At 49.9% G+C, this 19,633-nt stretch overlaps 2 protein-coding genes across 6 annotated transcripts in view; one reads left to right on the plus strand and one right to left on the minus strand.

Moving 5' to 3' along the window:
- Nucleotides 1-14,189: 14,189 nt before the first annotated feature.
- On the minus strand, nt 14,190-18,269 carry LSM7 (LSM7 homolog, U6 small nuclear RNA and mRNA degradation associated). Of its 2 annotated transcripts, none has more exons than XM_075077738.1 (4): nt 18,227-18,269; nt 17,816-17,906; nt 16,396-16,467; nt 14,190-15,224 (listed from the first exon to the last, which is right to left on the minus strand). In XM_075077738.1, exons 1-4 carry the CDS (start codon nt 18,239-18,241, stop codon nt 15,082-15,084), a joined length of 321 nt encoding a protein of 106 aa, XP_074933839.1. In that variant the 5' UTR covers nt 18,242-18,269; the 3' UTR covers nt 14,190-15,081. The 2 variants fall into 2 exon arrangements, with proteins under 2 accessions (XP_074933839.1, XP_074933838.1); XM_075077737.1 differs by having other exon boundaries at nt 18,150-18,259.
- Nucleotides 18,270-18,272: 3 nt separating this feature from the next.
- The window catches only part of SPPL2B (signal peptide peptidase like 2B), a 35,311-nt gene continuing 33,950 nt past the window's right edge, over nt 18,273-19,633 (plus strand). Inside the window, exon 1 of one of the 4 annotated variants that reach the window (XM_075077732.1) lies at nt 18,273-18,408. In XM_075077732.1, the coding sequence (XP_074933833.1) occupies nt 18,301-18,408 (108 nt within the window). In that variant the 5' untranslated portion in view covers nt 18,273-18,300. Of the gene's footprint in view, nt 18,409-18,604; nt 18,624-19,633 lie in introns of those variants that run through there. The other 3 variants (XM_075077736.1, XM_075077733.1, XM_075077735.1) reach the window with 3 other exon arrangements.

Consider the following 19,633-nt stretch of genomic DNA (forward strand, 5'->3'; position numbering starts at 1 on the left):
GGTTCCTTCGGCCATTCAGCCATACAATATTGAACCAATTTTAATTTACTTTTTCCTTTTCTGGGGCCCCTTTTATTCCAATTTCTAATCATTATTCCTAATGGACTTTCTGATGGTATGTCTGGTAATTTGCTCCCTTTCTTCTGGTCCTGGGTCCTCGAATTTGTCTGACCCATCTAGGAATTTTACTGTGGCAATTCCTACAGCCCTTGGTTACCGGTAAGAGTGTCTTGCAGGGGGTTTAGGACCTATCACCCACCCACGAATCCTATAGGAATCACTTCGGTCCTTCACCGGCCAAGTCCCTCGCGGGAGATTGGAACCGCGGTTAGAAGACCTCCACAATCACTTCAGAACTAGGTTCCGTCTCAGTCACACTCTTACACACACAGGCAACCGAATCCCACCCAACCAAACGGTATACAGCCTAAATACTTACGACTCCGTCGTCTTCGTTTGGATCTTTGCGCGCAGAATTACGGGCAAAACAAACTACTGCAGCCGGCAAGGGAGCTTATAAAAATTAAGTTCTATGCTTGTCCCTATTCGGGTTCAGAATGGCGTTAGCCCTGACCCAACCTGACCAGAAGCCACCAAATGGTGGGGCGCCACTCCTAGATCAAGTCAGAATTCAGGAACCAAGACCCTCCCGGACGAGCCCCCAATTGTTATAATTAATTTAGCCTTAAACGGAATTTCAATCAAAGTTTACAATTTATTGAATAGAGACAAGCAAGCAGCGCTGGATGCACGGGGGATCCTTCCACCTAACGTGCATACCGTCATACAATACTACAGGGTTTATATTCAGTTACTTAATTGTGGGAAACTATAGGCTTGAATCCACATGCGGGTCCCCTGATAAGTTGTTTGAGATAGAAAGCGGGCTGGAGGATTATAGGTACGCGATGGAATTAGCTTGACTACAGACCCCGTGTCAGACCCGCTGATGGAAAATTACAGAGATCAGACCCGATGATGGGAAATTACAGAGAATCTGCAAGTCACCAGGAGGAGGAAGAAAGGCGAGAGATATCTCGGCCTTGAGAGCAAAGAAGAAAGGCAGGGATATCTCTCGGCCTTGAGAGCATCCGACAAACAACAAGGAGTTTAGGCACGAAGTACAGAAATAGACTGTTCATTAAGGAGGTGTCGCAATCCGTATGAAGTAATTGTTGAAGCTTGTTTACAAGAGCACATAAAAGCGCTGTGACTTAAAAATAAAACTGAAGCTTGCTCTATCACTCACGTTGAGTTGGCTGCTTGCTTTCCTCGCTCGCCGCAACTGGCGCCCGAACAGGGACCTGAAAAGGACTATTTCTGATACGGCAGCGAGAGACGGAGACGCACTGGCAGACGGCGGCCAGGGGGCAAAAGAGGAGTCGATTTATGCATCATTTCTGATACGTTCCGACCCTCCGGCCTGGATCCAACCTCGGAATTCAAGAGGGGATCCGCTTTCCGCAGTTGAAGCTAACCCGGGAGCGAGAGCCGTACAAACGACGCTGATTTATCCTCACATCGGGCGATGGAGGTCGAGGTAGCTTTTGAATTATTAAAGCGCTTTTTAGAAAAGCGGGGAGTAAGTCAGTTAAAAGACTTGTCAGGGCTAGTTGCAGTGGGCAAAGCGAAAGGGTTCTTTAAAGAACCGGAGTCGATCTTTGAAGTAGAGGAGTGGAGAGCTTATGGTGATTGTTTGTGGGACTTGGTGATAGATGACGATAAGACAGCGAAAAAGCTAATGAAACCTTGGCGGGAAGTGATTAACTGTATGAAAAAATATAAAACTGAAAAAAGATTAGCAACAGCCGCCTCTGATCGGCTAGACAATTGTGACCCCAATGCTGGAAAGATTGGAATTGGCTTAGGCAATCCTTCGCCTCCCTTCTCGGGGATCCCAGTTATCGTACCTCGAAGGCCCCTTATTCCTCCTCCTCCCCCTCCTCCTCCTCCTGGTGGATCTGTAGAAACTAGCGGAGAAGGAATAAGCTTGGGAAAGGGAGGTGAAGATATTGAAAATTTATGTGATGTAGTTTCTCCGGTGGAGGAAAATAAGCCGAGCACCCCGTCTAGTCACCGTTCTGTGCCTAGTGTGCGCAGCCGAGTTGACTGGCGGAAAATCGGGTTTGAGGCATTACAAAATGGGGACCTAGAGACCGCCGACTTGTTGGCTCAGGCTTTCCCTGTCATCTATCAACCGGACCCTGCTAACAATCAAAATTTATTCGCACACCATACTCCTCTTGATTGGAAAATCTTGAACCAGCTGAGAAGTACGGTCAGCGAATCGGGTGTACACAGTGAGCCGACCAGACAGATGCTAAATTACATTTGGGGAAGCGGGCTGCTTTGTCCCGAGGATATTAAAAACATTATGAAGTTCATACTGACACAGTCGCAGCAGCTTTTATGGCAGGCTCACTGGCACGCCCTATGTGATAGATCGGCAAACACCCAGCGCCAGCAAAACAATCCGCTAGCAGGAGTAATAGTAGAACAACTTATGGGAACAGGACCCTTCTCGTCTCTAGACATGCAAATGCAGACAGGCCCTGATGTATTAAGAGAATCAATGAGGCTAGCAAGGGACGCCTTACAGCGCGTCAAAACAGCACCAATCACCCCTTCTTACATGTCGATTAAGCAAGGGAGGGAAGAGCTTTTTGCCACATTTGTGGATCGAGTTACAGAAGCGTTAGATCGTACCGACTTACCTGAGTTTATGAAGGGCCCATTGCTGCGTCAATGTGTTATGGAAAACTCCAACCAAGCTACTAAAAGTATTTTAATTACACTTCCCCTAGACGCAGGCATTGAGGTGATGCTTGAACGCATGAGTCGAGTACCTACCGGTCCTCAAGCTATGTTAGTTGAGGCACTGAGGGAAGTTGGGCAGGGAATGGTACAGGTTCAACAACAAGTTTGTGCCGCTCTCGCCCCATTGGGTCCAGCTAAAAACCCTAACAGAGGGCCAGCTACTTTTAGATGCTTCCGCTGCGGAAAAGCAGAACACATGAAGAGACAGTGCAGCGAAGCTAACTTATGGTGCAAACACTGCCAAGCTCAAAGCCACAATACAGCTGCCTGCCGGCGTTCGGGAAACGGGAAGCTGAGCGCCCAGAGTCGCAGCGCGCAGGCACCAATTGCGGCTCCAGTGACTTCTCAGCACTCCGTCACCACGCCACCAGTCGTGCCGAGCAGCTCCGGCCAGCTTCCAATTTGCAACCCGCCACCAGAGGAAGCCTCGGCTTGGACTTGGCAACAGCAGTAGATGTCACTTTGATGGACACTCGTCCACAGAAGATCAGCATGGCTCACAGAAGAGCCAGTATGGGTCGGGCAGTGGCCGCTCAAACGGGAAAGTCTACAGCAAGCCCACATATTAATAAAAGAACAATTAGATCAAGGACATCTCCGACCGTCGACAAGCCCCTGGAACACCCCTATTTTTGTTATCAAGAAAAAGTCAGGGAAATACAGGCTGTTACATGATTTACGGGCAGTAAATCAGCAAATGCAAGCGATGGGGGCTTTACAGCCTGGCCTTCCAAATCCAGCCATGTTACCAGCTGGTTGGCATTTGCTAATTATTGACTTAAAGGACTGCTTCTTTACTATAAAGCTGCATCCTCAGGATACCCAGCGATTTGCATTTACATTACCAGCAATCAACAGAGAGGGTCCTGACTTACGTTTCGAATGGACAGTATTGCCACAAGGCATGAAGAATAGCCCTACTCTGTGTCAACTTTTTGTAGATGCTGCATTAAAAAATGTGCGGCAGCAATGGCCGGACACTATAATTTACCATTACATGGATGACATCTTGTTTGCGCAACAACAACCCTTCTCGGCACAGCAAGAATTATATTTACAGCAACAGCTCCAGCTACACGACCTAGTAATCGCAGCAGAGAAGGCTCAACGTTCGCCAGTATGGAAATGCCTCGGATGGCACATCAGTGACTCTCAAGTCAGTCCACAGAAACTTACGTTACACACGGCAATCAAAACCCTTAATGATGCTCAACGGCTGTTAGGAGACCTACAATGGCTACGGCCAGTAGCCGGAATCACTAATGATGACTTGGAGGTTCTTCGCCCTATGTTAAAGGGCACTGACCCTGCCACGCCGGTCCGACCGACTGCCGAACAAACCTCGATGATACAACGCCTCAGCTCCGAGATCGTTCAGAGAGCAGTAGACCGGCTGGACCCCGATCTCCCCATCGATCTCACCATACTCCATGGTTCTACTCACATTTTGGGTGCACTTACTCAGCGCAAAAAGAAAAAGGGGGAGAAGATAAGGGTGTTGGAATGGATATTTACAAGCCTACAGCCGAAGACAAGCCTGCCCTACCTGCAGCCATCACGGACCAGGCATAGGGCTAGGAGTTAATCCCAGAGGCCTTCAGGCCAGGGAAATATGGCAAATGGACGTTACGCATGTGTCAGAATTTGGGAAACTAAAATATGTTCACGTTACTATCGATACCTATAGCAAGTTTTTATGGGCAACAGCACAGTCAGGGGTCAAAGGCCGTCCATGTTATACGTCATTTAACAGTCTGTTTTGCTGTAATGGGAACTCCAACACAGATTAAGACAGACAATGGGTCAGCATATTGTAGTCAGAAGGTTAGGAAATTTTTACAGGCATGGGGGGTACGCCATCTCACGGGCATTCCACATTCACCCACAGGGCAAGCAATAATTGAGAGGGCGCACCAGACTCTAAAACAATATCTAAACAAATTTTGAGATGTAAAAGATGTACAAGAACGGCTTGCAAAAGTTTTGTTTGTATTAAATCACTTGTGCATATTTGCAGAACACGATAACCCTCCTGCGTGGGTGCATGGGAATGACGGTAGGAAGGAGTCAAGACAGGCAGTAATGGTAAAGTATCGAGACCCTTCCACTGGTCTATGGCAAGGGCCCGTAGAAGTCAAATACTTTGGTCGAGGTTACATGTGTGTGCTTACCCCCACAGGTCCAAGGTGGATACCCAGTAGATGGGTAAAGGCTATGCCTAACGAACAGAAGAACGAAATCTGCGAAGTGACAGGAGACAGTGAAGACGTATGACTGCACCGGTAGAGGTAGCCAGGATACGGATAGAATGTCCCCAATGTAATAAGTGCCGACCCTGGGTACTAAGAGAGTGTCATAGCTGTCAACAGCGCGGGTGGGTAAGAACCCATCGAGCTAGGGGGTGGTGTGACAGTTGCTACTATCACCCATCACAGACACATAAGGTTTTAATCATCACAGGCCACGAAATAGAGGGTTCTAGACGATATGAATTGTACACCCTTGACTGGATTAGACAAATCAATAGTACTCCCGTTAGTCATCGTAAGTATCGTGATAAGAATCACCGAGGGCATGTACATACCGCCCCAGCCAAAACAGAATGTATGGGTTACCCTGGCAAATCTAACAGGCCAAGATTCCATCTGCCTATCATTGTCATCGCCAGGAAATCCCCTCTCCACCTGTTTGGTTGGAGTGCCGGTTGATAATTGGACGCTAGTGATACCACAAAATACACCACACTTAGGGAGCCTTTGTGATACTCCCCAGAATTGTGTGAATAATTGGGACGGTTGGGCAGTCCATCGCCCTCAAACTAATCTCGAGCCACAAGAGCTTGAGCTATTGGGTTCTTTGTCAATGGATGCTTGCTTATACTTTAATTATACGGAACGAAACCAGTCTCTTTCTTGGCCTGTGAATGCCACCCTAAGTGTATATAAAAATGCCACTGCTTGGTGTAACTACACCTCTGCAAATATCTCACGCTCTAGCAATATGCCTATTGCGCTACCTGCAGGTTTGTTTTTAATTTGTGGAGACCGGGCTTGGCCTGGCATCCCGTCACATATAAAGGGAGGGCCTTGCTCTATAGGTCGCCTAACACTTCTTACTCCTAACACTTCAATGATTTATCAACATTATAGAAAGATGAGAAGCAAAAGGAGCACTCATAAGTTTGAGAACAGCTGTGACTCTACAGCTGAGTTTTGGAATCCGGCAAAGATCATAGCTGCTTCCTTCTTGGCTCCTGGAGTTGGTGTTGCTCGAAGCCTCACGACATTAAACAAGCTAGGGTGTTGGCTAGCTAAGCAAACAAATGCCACATCAAAGGCGTTATCTGACTTATTACTAGATGTAGGCTCTGTAAGACACGCTACGCTGCAAAACCGCGCAGCCATAGATTTTTTTGCTTTTAGCCCAAGGACATGGGTGTGCTGAGTTTGAAGGGATGTGTTGCATGAATCTATCAGATCATTCGGAATCAATACATGCAAGTATTGAGAGCTTAAGAAGGAGGGTCTCAGAACTTAGGGAGGATGATCCATGGCATTGGTTTAACAGCTTGTTTAATGGATGGGGCATTGGCAATTGGATTAAGAGTATTTTGCAGATGGGACTAATGATATTTATACTGTTTATCATTGTATTAATGTGTGTTCCTTGTATATCGCAATGTATGCGACGAATGATGGAAAGAAGTATGAGTGCCGTGTTCCTTTCTCAAGGAACAAAAGAAAAAGGGGGAAATGTGGGAAACTATAGGCTTGAATCCACATGCGGGTCCCCTGATAAGTTGTTTGAGATAGAAAGCGGGCTGGAGGATTATAGGTACGCGATGGAATTAGCTTGACTACAGACCCAGTGTCAGACCCACTGATGGAAAATTACAGAGATCAGACCCGATGATGGGAAATTACAGAGAATCTGCAAGTCACCAGGAGGAGGAAGAAAGGCGAGAGATATCTCGGCCTTGAGAGCAAAGAAGAAAGGCAGGGATATCTCTCGGCCTTGAGAGCATCCGACAAACAACAAGGAGTTTAGGCACGAAGTACAGAAATAGACTGTTCATTAAGGAGGTGTCGCAATCCGTATGAAGTAATTGTTGAAGCTTGTTTACAAGAGCATATAAAAGCGCTGTGACTTAAAAATAAAACTGAAGCTTGCTCTATCACTCACGTTGAGTTGGCTGCTTGCTTTCCTCGCTCGCCGCACTTAATTAATAACAATTAGTAAAAACACGCCTAAGTTTACACTCATTGGTCAGTGATAAGCATCCCACTTGCCGTTGGTCAGCCGTAGTTAAATTAGCCACGCTTGCCATGTAGATTAGCACGCATGCTCTTTACAGGTTGGGGGGGGGGCAAGTCTTTTTGGTCCTGAATTGGGTCGGTGGTCGCAATCTCCCCCTGCCGGAATTACCTTTCCCCCAGTTTTCATGCTTCAGTGCCTTCTGAGCCAAGAAGTTCCCTGTTATCACCACTGGCTGATTGTGGCCTTCCCCATCTTGGCACTCTCCTTTGTATCAGGATGCTTCCACTGTTAGCAGCAAATCGCCAATCAACATTCCAATCATTAAGACAGTTAGCAAGTCAATTGAACGGCCATCGGTTACACAAGCACAAACAGTTCCATATTGACACGAATCAGATGAACACATTTTACATAACTATCAAGCCACGGGGCAGATTTCTGGGTGATATTCTTGAGTTGCTTAGTCAAAACCAAAACAACATGCCCAAAAACTAACAATAAGTGCACCTTAACCACCCAAGGATGTTCAAGATACAAAAACGTTGTTGTAACAAAGGCACAGACATCATAGAACAGAGTTGCAAAGGTACCATTCTGTATTTCCTCCATATAAAATCTCTCAGAGGAGGAGGTATAATTGCTAATTGCCTCAACAAGGTGGTATCTAAAGTACAGTAACGGTTTCAGCAAAAACCCCAAATACCAGATAAAGCTGAAAACGAGTGTTTGCATAACAAATCTCTTAGGCAAAACATTACTAATCACAGCAGAACACAGCAGACTCAACAAATCAACACCGATCTTTAACACCAACTGCAAAAAGGACAACATGGTGCTGTGGCCAGCAGCTGTTGTTATCTCCAACCCTCGAGCCCCACGTTGGGCGCCAAAAAGACTGTCGTGGTTTAGCCGGCAGCTCAGCCCCACACAGTCGCTCGCTCACTCCCCCACCGGTAGATGGGGGAGAGAATCAGAAGGGTAACGCTCGTGGGTTGGGGTAAGAACAGTTTAATAATTAAAATTAAAAGAAACAACAGTAGAAATGCAACGTAAAGGAGAACAACGAGAGGCGCAAAGCCCCGGGAGAGGGGGGAAGGAAGGGGAGAGAGGGAACGAACCGCCGAAACAAACTGCACGCGCCGCAGCCGCTCACCGCCCGCCGACCCAACGCCGCGCCGACTCCACACTGCCACTGCTCCCCCCTCCAATATATTGGTCATGGTGTCACATGGTATGGAATGAACCTGCCATTGGGCAGTCGGGGTCAGCCGTCCCCACCATGGCCCTGCCCCTCCCAGCCCCCCCCCGCCACGCGGCAGAGCTCGGGAAGGTGGAGAGGTAGCCGACCCCCAAAGTGAGGAGAATTAACCCCTTCTCAGCCAAAACCAGCACACTGACTGGCTCCCTGCCGCAGTCAGTCAGTCAGTCCGTCAGAGACAGACTGACTGACTGACTGACTCCCTGCCGCAATCAGTCAGGCCATCAGAGAGTGACAGACTGACTCCCTGCCGCAATCAGTCAGGCCGTCAGAGAGTGACAGACTGACTGACTCCCTGCCGCAGTCAGACAGTCGGTCAGAGAGTGACTGACTGACTGACTCCCTCCCGCAGTCAGTCAGTCGGTCAGAGAGTGACTGACTGACTGCCTCCCTCCCGCAGTCAGTCAGTCGGTCAGAGAGTGACTGACTGACTGCCTCCCTCCCGCAGTCAGTCAGTCGGTCAGAGAGTGACTGACTGACTGCCTCCCTCCCGCAGTCAGTCAGTCGGTCAGAGAGTGACTGACTGACTGACTCCCTCCCGCAGTCAGTCAGTCGGTCAGAGAGTGACTGACTGACTGACTCCCTCCCGCAGTCAGTCAGTCGGTCAGAGAGTGACTGACTGACTGACTCCCTCCCCCAGTCAGTCAGTCAGAGAGTGACTGACTGACTGACTCCCTCCCCCAGTCAGTCAGAGAGTGACTGACTGACTCCCTGCCGCAATCAGTCAGTCCATCAGAGAGTGACAGACTGACTGACTCCCTGCCGCAGTCAGTCAGTCGGTCAGAGAGTGACTGACTGACTGACTCCCTGCCGCAGTCAGTCAGTCGGTCAGAGAGTGACTGACTGACTGACTGACTCCCTGCCGCAGTCAGTCAGTCGGTCAGAGAGTGACCGACTGACTGACTCCCCTCCCTCCCGCAGTCAGTCAGTGACTGACTGGCTCCCTCCCTCCCTCCGTCCCTCCCTCCGTCAGTCAGGGACTGACTGGCTCTCTCCCTCCCTCCGTCCCTCCCTCCGTCAGTCAGGGACTGACTGGCTCCCTCCCTCCCTCCGTCCCTCCCTCCGTCAGTCAGGGACTGACTGGCTCCCTCCCTCCCTCCGTCAGTCAGTCAGGGACTGACTGGCTCCCGCCGTCCCTCCCTCCGTCCCTGACTGGCTCCCTCCCTCCGTCAGTCAGGGACTGACTGGCTCCCTCCCTCCGTCAGTCAGGGACTGACTGACTCCCTCCGTCAGTCAGTGACTGACTGGCTCCCTCTCTCCCTCTCTCCGTCAGTCAGTGACTGACTGGCTCCCTCCCTCTGTCAGTCAGTGAGTGACTGGCTCCCTCCCTGACTGACTCCCTCCCTCCGTCCGTCAGTGAGCGACTGACTGACTCCCTCCCTCCGTCCGTCAGTCAGTGACTGACTGCCTCCCGCTCTCCCACCCTCCCTCCGTCAGTCAGTGAGTGACTGACTCCCTCTCTCTCTCCCTCCCTTAGTTAATGAGTGACTGGCTCCCTCTCTCTCTCCCTCCCTTAGTCAATGAGTGACTGGCTCCCTCTCTCTCTCTCTCCCTCCCTCCGTCAGTCAGGGACTGACTGGCTCCCTCCCTCCTTCCGTCAGTCAGGGACTGACTGGCTCCCTCCCTCCGTCAGTCAGTGAGTGACTGGCTCCCTCCCTCCCTCCGTCAGTGAGTGACTGGCTCCCTCCCTCCCTCCATCAGTGAGTGACTGGCTCCCTCCCTCCCTCCGTCCCTCCCTCCGTCAGTGAGTGACTGGCTCCCTCCCTCCCTCCCTCCGTCAGTGAGTGACTGGCTCCCTCCCTCCCTCCGTCCCTCCCTCCGTCAGTGAGTGACTGGCTCCCTCCCTCCCTCCGTCAGTGAGTGACTGGCTCCCTCCCTCCGTCAGTGAGTGACTGACTCCCTCCCTCCCTCCGTCCCTCAGTGAGTGACATGGCTCCCTCCCTCCCTCCGTCCCTCCCTCCCTCAGTGAGTGACTGGCTCCCTCCCTCCGTCAGTGAGTGAGTGACTGGCTCGCTCCCTCCCTCCCTCCGTCAGTGAGTGAGTGACTGGCTCGCTCCCTCCCTCCCTCCGTCAGTGAGTGAGTGACTGGCTCGCTCCCTCCCTCCGTCAGTCAGTGAGTGACTGGCTCCCTCCCTCCCTCCGTCAGTCAGTGAGTGAGTGACTGGCTCCCTCCCTCCCTCCCTCCGTCAGTCAGTGAGTGAGTGACTGGCTCCCTCCCTCCCTCCCTCCGTCAGTCAGTCAGTGAGTGACTGGCTCCCTCCCTCCGTCAGTCAGTGAGTGACTGGCTCCCTCCCTCCGTCAGTCAGTGAGTGACTGGCTCCCTCCCTCTCTCCCTCCCTCCGTCAGTCAGTGAGTGACTGGCTCCCTCCCTCCCTCCCTCAGTCAGTGAGTGAGTGACTGGCTCGCTCCCTCCCTCCCTCCGTCAGTGAGTGAGTGACTGGCTCGCTCCCTCCCTCCCTCCGTCAGTCAGTGAGTGACTGGCTCGCTCCCTCCCTCCCTCCGTCAGTGAGTGACTGGCTCCCTCCCTCCGTCAGTGAGTGACTGACTCCCTCCCTCCCTCCGTCCCTCAGTGAGTGACATGGCTCCCTCCCTCCCTCCGTCCCTCCCTCCCTCAGTGAGTGACTGGCTCCCTCCCTCCGTCAGTGAGTGAGTGACTGGCTCGCTCCCTCCCTCCCTCCGTCAGTGAGTGAGTGACTGGCTCGCTCCCTCCCTCCCTCCGTCAGTGAGTGAGTGACTGGCTCGCTCCCTCCCTCCGTCAGTCAGTGAGTGACTGGCTCCCTCCCTCCCTCCGTCAGTCAGTGAGTGACTGGCTCCCTCCCTCCCTCCCTCCGTCAGTCAGTGAGTGAGTGACTGGCTCCCTCCCTCCCTCCCTCCGTCAGTCAGTGAGTGAGTGACTGGCTCCCTCCCTCCGTCAGTCAGTGAGTGACTGGCTCCCTCCCTCCGTCAGTCAGTGAGTGACTGGCTCCCTCCCTCCGTCAGTCAGTGAGTGACTGGCTCCCTCCCTCCGTCAGTCAGTGAGTGACTGGCTCCCTCCCTCTCTCCCTCCCTCCGTCAGTCAGTGAGTGACTGGCTCCCTCCCTCCCTCCCTCAGTCAGTGAGTGAGTGACTGGCTCGCTCCCTCCCTCCCTCCGTCAGTGAGTGAGTGACTGGCTCGCTCCCTCCCTCCCTCCGTCAGTCAGTGAGTGACTGGCTCGCTCCCTCCCTCCCTCCCTCCGTCAGTCAGTGAGTGACTGGCTCCCTCCCTCCCTCCCTCCGTCAGTCAGTGAGTGACTGGCTCCCTCTCTCCCTCCCTCCGTCAGTCAGTGAGTGACTGGCTCCCTCTCAGACGGACTGACTGACTCTCTCCCTCCCAGACTCACCGAGACTCACTCACTCCCTCAGACTCCCTCCCCGTCAGACTCCCCGACTCAGACTCCCTCAGACCCTCACGATGTCGTGGTTTAGCCAGCAGCTCAGCCCCACACAGTCGCTCGCTCACTCCCCCACCCTAAAATCAGTGCTTCTACCCCTCTGTCTGGGGACTTGCTCACTGGAAACTGGAGCAGCAGCTTTCCTGGAAGAGCCTCCCTGAGTGACTGTTCTTCCTTGCAGTTCACGCACTCGTGCCTTTAGGGTCGAAGTAGGCTTGCTATCCCACCTCCTCATGTCCTCTCCGTGGTCACGCAGGTAGAACCATAGGGTGGCCCGTGGTGTGTATCCCCACCTTTGAGCCAAAGGACGCTTATTCCTAACAGCTGAGACACTACTCTGTCGAGGCGGGGAGTAGGACAGATCTTCTTTGAGTTGCTGGACCTCTCGGGATAGTTTCTCAACAGCAGAGACGAGCGAGGAAGAGATATTTGTTTCGTAATCCCAGAGTCTATCAATCACCTCTGCCACCGTTGGTGTCTCGTCATCTTTCCAGGACATTACTGCCAATGAGTTTGCATGCGAAGATGGTGCGCTCCGTACAAACTGCCGCCACATGGGTCATGTGCACTCAGCTTCATCTGGATCTTTGGATGACCGTTGATCGTCCAGGTCACCATAAATCACCTCAAACACAGCTAATTCCCTTAGATACTGGATGCCTTTCTCCATAGTTGTCCATTTTCCTGGGTGATATGTAACAACATCTTTGAAGGGATACCTTTCCTTCAGAGTGAAGGACTTGTGCATGGGGGCAACTGATACTGGTACGGGTTTATTTTCTGAACCAGTTCCAGTACTTGTCGTGGGGGTTTGAGTGGCTGCAGTGCCTGTCGTCAGGGCTGGAGTGACTACAGTGCCAGTCACTTTGCATTTCAAGCCAGAGACCTTCTCTTCCCCTTTGGGGCACTGAATACTGTTGAGCAGGGCTCGGTATGCATGGGCCAGGCCCCAGCACATTGCAGTTATCTGTGTCTCTCTGGAGTTCCCAGCATAACAACATACTTTGTCCAAATAATCTAGTTTTTCAGGGTTCTGCACTTGTTTGTGGGTGAAACTCCAAAACACTGGGGGTGCCCACTGCCCTAGGTATTTGCCCATGCTATCCGACATGCCCTGCCACTCATAACTGTCAAGCCTTGGGGCAGATTTCTGGGTGATATTCTTGAGTTGCTTAGTCAAAACCAAAACAACATGCCCAAAAACTAACAGTAAGTGCACCTTAACCACCCAAGGATGTTCAAGATACAAAAACGTTGTTGTAACAAAGGCACAGACATCATAGAAGAAAGTTGCAAAGGTACTATTCTCTATTTCCTCCATATAAAATCTCTCAGAGGAGGAGGTATAATTGCTAATTGCCTCAACAAGGTGGTATCTAAAGTACAGTAACAGTTTCAGCAAAAACCCCAAATACCAGATAAAGCTGAAAACGAATGTTTGTATAACAAATCTCTTAGGCAAAACATTACTAATCACAGCAGAACACAGCAGACTAAACAAACCAACATCAATCTTTAACACCAACTGCAAAAAGGACAACATGGTGCTGTGACCAGCAGCTGTTATCTCCAACCCTCGAGCCCCACGTTGGGCACCAAAAAGACTGTCGTGGTTTAGCCAGCAGCTCAGCCCCACACAGTCGATCGCTCACTCCCCCACTGGTAGATGGGGGAGAGAATCAGAAGGGTAACGCTCGTGGGTTGAGATAAGAACAGTTTAATAATGAAAATTAAAAGAGACAACAACAGAAATGCAATGTAAAGGAGAACAACGAGAGGCGCGAAGCCCTGGGGGAGGGGGGAAGGGAGGGGAGAGGGGAACAAACCGCTGAAACCAGCCGCCCGCCGACCCAACGTCGCGCTGCTCCCGAGCCGCGCGCTACCCCCCCCCCCCCCAATATACTGGTCATGGTGTCACATGGTATGGAATGAACCTGCCATTGGCCAGTCGGGGTCAGCCGCCCCCACCATGGCCCTGCCCCTCCCAGCCCCCCCCCCCCCCCCCCCGCCAGGCGGCAGAGCTCAGGAAGCTGGAGAGGTAGCTGACCCCCACAGTGAGGAGAATTAACCCCTTCTCAGCCAAAACCAGCACACACACTCACACTCTCCCTCCGGCTCAGGCTCCCAGGCTCCTCAGGCATCATCTAAAGGGCCCTCAGGAAAAGCAGGTGGCAGAAGCATGTTACATACAGCTTACAGGCATGCATCTTCTAATAGACAGTCTTTAAAATGCCTAACAGAAATGCACGAGTCCTCAGAAAAGGTACCAAATGCTCTCAGTCATTTCTTATGGAGATCCTGTCTTAGAGTGGAGCACAGCTTCTGATCTCGTCCCTCCTGATTTTGCCATATTTCCACACTTCCTGAACACATTTCGTTTAGATTTACAACTGTGGAGAACACTCAACATCAGCTGTAGAGCACTTTTTCAGACTGAAAACCAGACATTTAGGAACACATTAGTTTGTATTCATTCACTCAAAACTCCTCAAATCTTGCTATTTCTGCAGTATAAAAGAAAAATCTTTACTTACAAATCAAGTTATAACAAGCAGAACCACAAGTGGATAGCTACAATATAAAAATATGCAGTATTTCCAGACACTGCCTACAACTGAACATTAGGATCTTAAATATTCTTCCCCTAAAATTCCAAGTATCGAATAGATATTTCTGTAAGGTTCACGTCACTCAGCCAAGAATCATCCTAGAAGTCAGTCCAGTCCTTCTGTAGAAATGTGGGAGCCTTCTGATACACAGACCACAGCCCACAAGATCTGGAACGAGGGCTAGAAACAATCTTAGCTACACAGCTTGTACAGGTGATGACAAGGTACTATACAAGGAAGGTAGTTTTCCTGCATGCGCTGGTGCAAGCAGGCAAGGAGAGACTGAACTCAACAGCAGGAAGACTACAACACAATGCTTCCCAGCTGAATACTAACACCTAAGAGGAAGAAAAACATGTTTCATGTATTTAAAAATGTAAATAATATAACCAATATTCAGGGCATTCTTTACTAATTTTATGTGGTCCTTTCAAAACTCACAAGATCAAGACGGTCTCAGACAATTCCATGACAATATCTCCTGTCATCTCTAAACAATGTAGTTACACATTTATTTGGGGTGGAGGGGAAATCAGAACTTACTTCTTACACACCACGCCCCATCCTCTCATCATTTATGGAAAGCCACAAAAATAAAAGTTGACTGTTCTTTCACACTAACAAATACACATTCAAACTCCTCCCCCAAAAAATGAAGCTTCTCACACAATGATAGTTTTCTCCAATGATTTGCACCCTTGAAGTCTTCAGACACAATCCAAAGAAAGCATTAGCCATCTTGCTGCTGAATGAAAGGGTTTGGAATAGCTTCCATTCCATCCTGTGGACAAATAAGAACCACAGAAGTCCCTCTGCAGACCACAAGTCCCAGCTGACGCGTGTCTTCTGTTAATTTGTATTGATCATCTGGATCTGAAAGCAGAGATCCACATTTACAATAGCAACATAAGGAAAAGAAACCAATTTCCATCAACCTCAAAAGGCACAGACAGAATTTTTTTTCTAGGCATCTCTACATTGTTTTATTGAACACATGGACTATAAAATTATCAGCAGCAATATCTGATTTAGTCAAAAAATTACTGATTTACTAATTTTCAAAGTAGCACATGCCACAGTGAGCAATAAAGAACTTCGCTTTGTATGCAAAGCAGAGCACGTATCTTTTAAAGAATTCCAAGGCCCCTTCATTCATCTAACCAAAAGCATATATACAAGTGATTAAAAAAGCTGCTGATCCCATTTCAAATGCCATTATAGACAAACATTTTGGGATCAATACAAATAAGAAAAAGACCCTGACTTCAGAATGCACTAAGTACAGAATGCACTGGTCCATTCCCAGACCAAGCCAAACGAGGCTGTGGATGGGGACATACAAAACACTTAACAGCCAATTCCACCCTTCTCGAGATGTCAATATATTAGATAAAAATGCACTACACTCGCTTTTTAAAACTCCCTTCTAAGAGCAAAATTAGAGCTTCAGGTGCTTCCTTGTAAGCAGGCAAGAGAACGTTCTTCAAAAACAGTCCTATCATATAATAAATTTTGTTTCAGAGAGGAGAAATGGAAATAGGAATATTTATCCTTGGATGGGGAGAAGAAACAAATAATAAGAAAACACCCTACAATTCTATTAGCTCTAAGAAGCTACAGAAGGCTTTAGTTCCACAGAAATGCAAAGACTTCATTTACAGTAGACTTTAAGACAGCAAGTTACTACTTCTTGCTGAGATGCTTTTCCTGCTTTGAGCAAACTGCAACTCTCCAGCAGTACAAACAAAGGCAAAGGCAACTGCCTTACCTGAAGGGAGACGCACTACTTTATTCAAGCTTCAGAGAACAAGAGCACCAAATGAGTTATAGAGGAGCTCCAGGAAGGTTGAATGATCTACCACAGGGAATGTGCTTGATCTAGCTTCTGTTATCACTTTCTTTACAACTTAGTTATCACAAACGTGTCTCAGTTCTGATGATATCAACCTGCACTTTCTGGTTATTCACTCACAGAGCTATAAGACTCTGCTAAGAAAATTATTCAGGGTCGAGGGGAGCTTTACACAGATAGCATATTACTTACCTCGCATATATTCAATGGTACCATCAAGCACAAGGTTCAGAAGAGGGTCAAATCCTTTCAAGACACCACTTGCTATTGAAGACAACACACAAAACAATGATTAGAGACCAAAACAAGGTATACAGCAACACAAGACTGCATCGAGGACACAGTTCTCCAGCTCTGTTCCCTCTGTCCAGCAAGACTATCAAGCAAATGAGACCAGAGATATTACACAGTGCCCTCTTTATCAAAGTGCAAATGCACAAGCATCCAGTTTGTGTTATGCCAACTGAAACGTACAGGTTTTCAACCAGTTCCTCAAAATGTTCTTCAAGACACTAACATTTTCGTTGAGGCAAGACTGTAATATTTTTAAGTGTTTTCCTCAGAAAACCAGTCTTCCAGGTGCCCTCCTGGAACAAAATCTCTTTAGCATAAGCACTGCCTTCACAGGAATGCACTGCAGACAGACAAATACTTCGTCATAAACCAGAACGCAATTCCACAAGACAGGTAGCAAAAATAGACAAATAGACAGCAAGACTACACAGAATGATGTCCCAGTTTGAAAAATACTTGTTGATTACCAGTGTTACTATAATTGCTAACAGCCCAAATCATAGAAGACACTCTTACAATCTAGATGTTATAGGAAGATCATAAAGGAACTTGGCATGAATTTTTTTGAGAAGAGAATATAAACCAATAGATTCAATAGAACTATCAACTGCCCCAAAGCTACTAAAAAAAAACCCCACAACAAAACAAAAACCCGCAAACAAAACCCAGATTTATCATTAAAGAGCCCAAGTAACTTCCAAAACCTAGTAAGCATCAGCCCCAGTGGAGTTTTTAAAAGCAAACGGAGTTTGCTTTAGCAAAAGCTTCTGCCGTGTATCTCCCACACAGAATGCTGTTAGCTTTCAAACAAGCGGTCTGCAGGTGGCTCCATCAGCTGCATGAGGATGGAGAGCCGTAGATAACGACAAGGCAGCAAGGGGGGAAAACAAGGACACAAGAGCCTCGAAAGTGATTAAAAGACAGGGGGAAATATATTGAAACAATCTGCACATTTAGCATGTTAAGGGATGGGAGGTGTATTGATCATAACACCCATAAACGTTTCTCTGCTGCTTCAAGTGCATGCTTGCAATGTGAAAAAAAGCCAAAAGAAACAAGACAGGTGAAGACAACTAATGAAAGAAGATGAAAGAAAGGTGCATGGATGAAACAAAGATGAAGTTGCGGCCAGGGGATTAATGGAGAAGTTAAAAAGGTAAGCTTCACACCAGTAACAGCAAACAGTAACAAATAAAAGTAGCCGCTGCTCATAGTCCTTCCCTGACAGAAAGCAACGGGACCGCACAGGAGATGAACGCCGTGAGGAAAGAGCGAGGAAAAGCGCCAGAAGGCAACGCCTGCCCCAGCCCGGGCTCACCTTCCCGCCCTCCTTGGAATTTCACTCGGATTGTTTTGTCGATGTACTTGGAGAGGTCCAAAATACTCTCCTTCTTCTTCTTCTCCTTATCCTAAAGGAGAGGAGCAAAGGCAGCCTGAGTTAAAGCGAACCCTCCCCCACCCCACCCTTCCCCCCGACTGCAGGCACGCGCCAGAACGCTTCTTTCTATAACGCGGTTGGTAACCGGACTGCGGAAACCGCCCCGAGGCAGAGCTCCAGGGGAAGGAAGAGGGGGCGGGCACGGCGGGACAGAGCACGGCACGCGCCGCCATAAAGCTCCCGGGGCCGGGCCCGCCGACAGCCCACTCCTCACCACCATCTTGCCCGCGCCAGCACCACCTCCGCCGACGCTCGCCATTTCATTCACCGCTGTCAGAAGCGACGTTGTACCTCGCTGAGACCCATTAGCGGTTCTTGAGCGCTGAGGGCGGGACTTCCGGGGCGGGCTGTCTGGGTTATCCGGTATGGAAAGGCCCAGTTGGAAACAAGGCGGGTGGCGGCGCTGCTGGGTCGGGATGGTGGCGTGGCGGGCTTGGTTCCGTGTCTGGCTGTTCCTCTACCTGCTACCGCAGGTGAGTGGGCTGCGCCGGCCCTGGGAGCTCCTTGGGCTCCGCGCCCGGTAAGGGGAGCTCTGCGGGGATGGGGGGCAGCAACCGGGCAGGGAGTGGCCACGGGCAAGCCGGGCGCCGGGCCGGTGCTGACCCTCGGGCCCTGGAGGGGCCTGCGGTGCTGGTACGGCCTTCGCGTGGTCGGGCGGTGGTTCTCGGCCTGAGATTCACCTTTCCTGGTTAGTGATGGCTGAGGGAGAGCCTGGGTTGCCTGGCAGCAGCGGGGGAAGAGGGGTCTGTACCCCGGGGTGGGAAGGAGGGAGAGAGAGGAGAGGTGTCCCACGGCCCCCTGCCCCCCCCCCCCCCCCCCCCCCCCGGGGCGGGAGGGAGGGAAGAGGGGTCCCGGGGCAGAAGGAGGGGGACGGGGTGGGCAGAGGGTCCCGTGGCCCCCTGGGGCGGGAGGGGGCTGCCCGCAAGGTGCTGGTGACCAAGTTGCGGCCCGATTTTGCTGCAGGGAAGAAGATGGCACCATTGGTACCCCAGGCTGCACCCTCCACGATTTCGCAGTGTATATAGAGATGTATATTTGGGGTGGGTTTTTTTTTGTTCTTCCTTCTGTGGTTAACAGCATATTGCTCATAGTTCTGAAAACATGGGGTCCCTGTTGGGCCAGCAGACTTCTCCAGGTGGCCCTTAGGGAAGGGCGTGTGGGCCAGCAGTTGGGCTTGGGGCTGGGATCCTCACAGCAGGGGCGGCTCTTGGGTTTGCAGTCATCCTGACTGACAAACTCGTGCTGAGAAAGCAGCCAGCAGAAGAGAAAGGGAATTTCTGCTGAACCTCACACCATAGCCTGTGTCGAGTCTTGCATTCTCATTACTTAAAATACTAATAAGTTTTGTGTGATAAACTTCTACGGGTGTGACAAACTGAGTGTGTAATCCTGGAACAGGAGAGAGTGGATTTTTAGCTATTGCATTGCATGGTATGTAGCCTTTGTGTTTGAAGTTTAGGTGTTTTGTGTTCTGAAAATGTTGAAGTGTCATTTAAAGTTATTAACTGTTAGGTAATTTGGCAGGTAGTATGTCGTCATATTGTTGGTGTAACATCTCAACCTAACAGTTTCATTTTTCCCTCATCTGTACCTGTCTCCTTACTGATTCCTTGCCAGTGATCTTCAGTTACAGAATGGTCTGGTTGCCCGTTGTCATGGTTTAGCTGGCAGCTCAGCCACACAAAGACGCTCACTCAC

This window comes from Phalacrocorax aristotelis, chromosome W (genome assembly GCF_949628215.1).
Source record: "Phalacrocorax aristotelis chromosome W, bGulAri2.1, whole genome shotgun sequence".
In the NCBI taxonomy this organism is placed as follows: domain Eukaryota; kingdom Metazoa; phylum Chordata; class Aves; order Suliformes; family Phalacrocoracidae; genus Phalacrocorax; species Phalacrocorax aristotelis.